The 6301-nt window shown below is 46.6% G+C and overlaps 1 protein-coding gene across 2 annotated transcripts in view; it reads right to left on the reverse strand.

Moving 5' to 3' along the window:
* Positions 1–3153, reverse strand: part of LOC137094944 (ribosome biogenesis protein NOP53-like) — a 30718-nt gene extending 27565 nt beyond the window's left edge. For both annotated transcript variants that reach the window (XM_067460952.1, XM_067460953.1), the window contains exons 1-2: positions 2875–3153; positions 93–157 (exon numbers count right to left, since the gene is read on the reverse strand). In XM_067460952.1, the coding sequence (XP_067317053.1) occupies positions 93–157; positions 2875–3119 (310 nt within the window). In that variant the 5' untranslated portion in view covers positions 3120–3153. The remainder of the gene's footprint in view (positions 1–92; positions 158–2874) is intronic.
* Positions 3154–6301: the final 3148 nt, after the last annotated feature.

The following is a 6301-nucleotide window of genomic DNA, read 5'->3' on the forward strand; positions in this document are numbered from 1 at the left end:
GGGAAGAGGACAGACCCTTTCCTTCAAATCCAACCTCCCCTTCATTTAGTATCTCCAACCTAAGTTGATCAATTTTTGTCCATTCAACTTACCTTTTGCTTCACTGCCAACGTCTACAAAGAAAAGACTCTCGTTTGGTTTCTCTGACACAGGTCCTCTGGAAAGAAAAGCCAGCCCATGAGTTCTCAACACAGATGTTTCCCAGTTTTCAATTACGAGGAAATATTTTGCATTATGAAACAATCAACAACTATAAAACATTCGAAGACCCATATTTTCACCCAACTTTATGTTCAACTAAGTATCTTCACTTACGAAGCCACCTGAAGCAAAGCCCACCCTGCACCAATATAATCATATACTCCCATTTATGAATCCCTTTATGTTTTAGTCATTCTGCTGAATCTTAGTCAACTTGCTGAATCTGCATGGATACTTCTTCACTGTGCCCAGACTGAATTTTGGATCTGCGCTGAGCAGTGGAGCAGGTTAAAAGAGAAGGAGGTCTCCCTGTGCTCAGATGAGAAGTGTGTGCCCCAAGCTGCCCTTTTCTGACTGTTAGGAATTGTGGGAGTTGAAGTCCAAAACACCTGGAGGGCCCAAGTTTGCCCATGCCTGGTTTTACCCTGTAGAATTAAAGCCGTTTGACAATACTTTAACTGCTATGCGATCCCTGTAGTTTGGGAGGCACCAACTCTCTTTGGCATAGGATTAGTGAGCAGAAAGTAAAATAAGGTTTTAACACTTATGGCACTGATTTGACCTGGACTGGATTTTAGATTCTGATTTTAATAGGCATGTGTTAATCAATTGTTTTAATTACTGTTTTAATATTTTAATGTATTGTTGATTGTTTTATTATGATGACACCGTATGGTGTTTGTGAGGTTACCCTGAGTCCCGCCTCGTGGGTGAGAAGGGTGGGGTATAAATATAGGAAACAAATAAATCTCTATAAATAAAAATGTAATGTTAGTTTGTGGGATTAACATAACTGAAAAACCACTGGATGAATTTACACAAAATTTGGACACATACTAACACACACAAAAACCCCAGTGGAATAGACTTCAAAACCCAAAAAATACACCATATATACATATACACATACTCATATATACATTTGCACATGCACACATTCATACACACATGTATATATATATGCACAAACACATACATATATTGTTCATTCAGTCGTCTCCGACTCTTCGTGACCTCATGGACCAGCCCACGCCAGAGCTCCCTGTCGGCCGTCACCACCCCCAGCTCCTTCAAGGTCAGTCCAGTCACTTCAAGGATGCCATCCATCCACCTTGCCCTTGGTCGGCCCATCTTCCTTTTACACCTTCCACTTTCCCCAGCATAATTGTCTTCTCCAGGCTTTGCTGTCTCCTCCTGATGTGGCCAAAGTACTTCAACTTTTTCTCTAGTATCCTTCCCTCCAGTGAGCAGTCGGGCTTTCTTTCCTGAAGTATGGACTGGTTGGATCTTCTCGCTGTCCAAGGCACTCTCAGAACTTTCCTCCAACACCACAGTTCAAAAGCATCGATCTTCCTTCGCTCAGCCTTCCCTAAGGTCCAGCTCTCACATCCGTAGGTGACTACAGGGAATACCATGGCTTTGACTAGGCGGATCTTTGTTGCCAGTCTGATGTCTCTACTCTTTACTATTTTATCGAGACTGGACATTGCTCTCCTCCCAAGAAGTAAGCGTCTTCTGATTTCCTGGCCACAGTCTGCATCTGCAGTAATCTTTGCACCTAGAAATACAAAGTCTGTCACGGCCTCCACATTTTCTCCCTCTATTTTCCAGTTGTCAATCATTCTTGTTGCCATAATCTTGGTTTTTTTTTATGTTTAGCTGCAACCCAGCTTTTGCGCTTTCTTTTTTCACCTTGATTAGAAGGCTCTTCAGCTCCTCCTCGCTTTCAGTCATCAGAGTGGTGTCATCTGCATATCTGAGGTTGTTAATGTTTCTTCCAGCAATTTTCACCCCAGCTTTGCATTCATCAAGCTCCGCACATTGCATGATGTGTTCTGCATACAAGTTAAAAAGGTTGGGTGAGAGGATGCAGCCTTGCCGTACGCCTTTCCCAATCTTGAACCAGTCTGTTGTTCCGTGGTCAGTTCTGACTGTTGCTACTTGGTCCTTGTACAGATTCCTCAGGAGAGAGGGAAGGGGGCTTGGGATGCCCATCCCACCAAGAATTTGCCACATATACACATATATACATATACACTCATATATATATGCCTATGCACACATTCATACACACACGTATATATATGCACACACACATATATGCATATACACATGCACATATACATGCACACATACATATACACAATATGCATGTACACATATAAACGCACAAATACACAAATATACACCACACACGCAAACGCACACATATATATACACACAAAACACATATACATAGACTGGGCCACAGCAACACATGGCAGGGGATGGCTAGTAGGAAACAAACAAGGATTGTCAAACGAGAACTCCAATGTATTGTCGAAGGCTTTCATGGCCGTAATCACTGGGTTGTTGTAGGTTTTTCTGGGCTATATGTCCTTTGTCCCACCCTGGTCATTCCACAGATATATAAACCCATTTTTCCTACTTCCAACAGACCTCACTACCTCTGAGGATGCTTGCCATGGATGCAGGCGAAACGTCAGGAGAAAAATTGCCTCCAGAACATGGCCATATAGCCCGGAAAAACCTACAACAACCCAGAGAACTCCAATGGTTCCCACAGCACTGTCTGGTGTCAAACTGTGTCAATTCTACAATGTAAATGGACGACAGTTTGGGGGTCTCACAACTCTGAGGCCTAGTAGGCCCGAAAGGCCTCGCTCCTCTCACCCCAACTGGCGCAGCTCGGCCGCGTTCTCCTCCAGCCAGTCGCCCAGCTGCCGGCCCAGCTTGGCCTCGGGCCCCCGCCATCGCTTCCAGCCCTTTTTGCGGTTCCTGGGCCCTTTGCCGCCCGCCCGCGCCGAAGGGAGCCGGCTCGGGTCCCGCGAGTTGGGGCCGAAGCCCAGGAAAGCCGCCGAGGAGGAAGACGGAGCAGAAGCCGCCTCTGAGGAGAGCCCTTGGCGAGGCGCCGCCATCTTGGTCCACGAGTAGGCAAAAAGGAAAGACGGAACCGGAAGTCGCCGGCGTGGAAATAGAGAGGGGGAAAAGCCAACTTCCGTTGCCAGGAGCGCCATTTTGTTGAAGGGCGGGACGCTTCACGAGGTAAACTTCCGGTTGAGGAGCTCAAACGCCTTGTGAGGGGAAGCGGAGAAGAGCAGGCCGCTTTGACTTCCGCCGTTACGTCAAAAAAGGAAGGGGAATTCCCGACTGAAATGTTGAAAGGTTGTTTTAGTTGAAGCAACCGGGAAGTATCAGCCAATGGTGAAAGGACCAAGGCAGAGACATCTCCAGCTCATCCCCTGTTTGGATATCAGCCAGCACGTCAACGACTTAAATCAAGACATAGTTTTCTTAGATCTACAGAGACACTTGCTGGAACACCTCAGCAAGCAAGAGTCCAAAAGTGGCAGGCCCAAACCCAGCACCTCAATCCATGGGTGATACCAGATGAGAGACTCCCCCCTGGGCACACAGAAGACTGGGCGACTTGGAAGGCGCTGAACAGACTGCGCTCTGGCACCACGAGAGGCAGAGCCAATCTTAAGAAATGGGGCCACAAAGTGGAATCCTCGACATGCGAGTGTGGAGAAGAGCAAACCACTGACCACCTGCTGCAATGCAACCTGAGCCCTGCCACATGCACAATGGAGGACCTTCTTGCGGCAACACCAGAGGCACTCCAAGTGGCCAGATACTGGTCAAGGACATTTAGTCAACTACCAAGTTTGCAAAATCTGTGTGGTTTTTTTTCCTTTTTAATCTGTGTGTCTGTTTTGTTCTGTTAGAATTGTAACACAATGGTATGGTTGCTGATGACACGATAAATAAATAAGTTGAAGTTTATATTACAGTATTTGGAAACATAAGGAAATAGTATTTATTTATCGTGTCAGGAGCAGACCAAACAGTTGTATTGCATTTAAAACAAACAAACAAACAAAACACAAAGTTTGCAGACTTGGTATTCTATTAAATGTCCTTTGACCAGTATCTGGCCACTTGGAGTGCCTCTGGTGTTGCTGCAAGGAGGTCCTCCATAGTGCATGTGGCAGGGCTCAGGTTGCATTGCAGTAGGTGGTCTGTGGTTTGCTCTTCTCCGCACTTGCATGTTGTGGATTCCACTTTGTGGCCCCATTTCTCAAGGTTGGCTCTGCATCTCGTGGTGCCCGAGCGCAGTCTGTTCAGCGCATTCGCCCAGTCTTCTGTGTGCCCAGGGGGGAGTCTCTCATTTGGAATCAGCTATTGATTGAGGTTCTGGGTTTGAGCCTGCCACTTTTGGACTCTCGCTTGCTGAGGTGTTCCAGCGAGTGTCTCTGTAGATCTTAGAAAACTATTTCTAGATTTAAGTCGTTGACGTGCTGGCTGATACCCAAACAAGGGATGAGCTGGAGATGTCTCTGCCTTGGTCCTTTCACTGTTGGCTGCTACTTCCCGGCAGATGTCAGGTGGTGCAATACCAGCTAAGCAGTGTAATTTCTCCAGTGGTGTAGGGCGCAGACACCCTGTGATAATGCGGCATGTCTCATTAAGAGCCATATCTACCGTTTTAGCGTGGTGAGATGTGTTCCACACTGGGCATGCGTACTCAGCAGCAGAATAGCAAAGCACCAGGGCAGATGTCTTCACTGTGTCTGGTTGTGATCCCCAGGTTGTGCCAGTCAGCTTTCTTGGCTTCTTTCTTTCTGTTCTTTCTTGGCTTCAGAGATGGAGGGCACAATGCTCTGCGCTGCCTGAAGGTTTTGCTCACTAAATGGGTCTTCATTGTGGAGCCTGTTCCGGGGAGCGGCGTGAGCTTCCGCTGTCAGCCCTAGCTTCTGCCAACCTAGCAATTCAAAAACATGCAAATGTGAGTAGATCAATAGGTACCGCTCAGGTGGGAAGGTAATGGCGCTCCATGCAGTGATGCTGGCCACATGACCTTGGAGGTGTCTATGGACAACGCCGGCTCTTCGGCTTAGAAATGGAGATGAGCACCACACCCCAGAGTCAGACATGACTGGACTTAATATCAGGGGACAACCTTTAACCTGTGGAGCCTGTAATAGTTTTCCAACAAGGCAGCTGTTTCAGGAGTAATGCCTTGAAGGTAGTTGGTTCTGTAGCCTCTCGGTATAGAGGCCCGTGAGCAGGTTTTCACTATTTTGATGAAGTGCTCGTATTCCTCAGGGATTGGCGCAACTGATATGATCATGTCATCTAACATGTCTGAGAATTTAGTCCAATCTGCCTTTCTGAAGTTGAATCTTCGTTTAATAAGTAAATAGTGAATGGTAAGGAATATTCCCCCGATGGGTTTAGGCCTGTTCCAGGCTTCCAGGCCCAATCCTGAGGCCTGTGACGTCAGAGGAAGTGGCCCATGTAGAATCATTAAGGGCCCTTCCACACAGCCCAATAAAATTCCACATCTGCTTTGAACTGGGGGCCCTTCCACACAGCCCTATATTTTCTGGTATTTTCTGCCTTGATATTCTGGGATATAGGGCTGTGTGGAAGGGTCCTGAGATAACCTAGTTCAAAGCAGATTTTGTGGATTATCTGCCTTGATACTCAAAGGGCCATCCATACAGCCCTATATCCCAGAATATAATAACAGAAAATCCCACATTATCTGGTTGCACTTCCACACAGCCCTATATCCCAGAATATCAAGGCAGAAAATCCCACATTATATGAGTGTGAGTTCAGAGAACCCAGCTCAAAGCAAATATTGTGGGATTTTATAGGACTGTGTGGAAAGGCCCAGAGTGTGGACTCAGATAATGCAGTTCAGAGCAGCCTTGATATACTGGGGGTCCTTCCACACAACCCTATATCCCAGAATATCAAGACAGAAAATACCACATACCAGACTGCCAAATACCAGACTCAGATAACCCAGTTCAAAGCAAATATTGTGAGATGTTCTGCCTTAATATTCTGAGTTTGTCACCCAGGGTCTTTCCAAGAATGGAAAACAGAATGTTGGTGGGCAGGAAAAGAGATTTAAAGATGGGCTCAAAGCCAACCTTAAAAACTCTGGCATAGACACTGAGAACTGGGAAGGCCTGGCCCTTGAGCGCTCCAGCTGGAGGTCAGCTGTGACCAGCAGTGCTGTAGAATTTGAAGAGGCACGAATGGAGGGTGAAAGAGAGAAATATGGCAAGAGGAAGGCACGTCA

This window comes from Anolis sagrei, chromosome X (genome assembly GCF_037176765.1).
Source record: "Anolis sagrei isolate rAnoSag1 chromosome X, rAnoSag1.mat, whole genome shotgun sequence".
Classification (NCBI taxonomy): Eukaryota; Metazoa; Chordata; class Lepidosauria; order Squamata; family Dactyloidae; genus Anolis; species Anolis sagrei.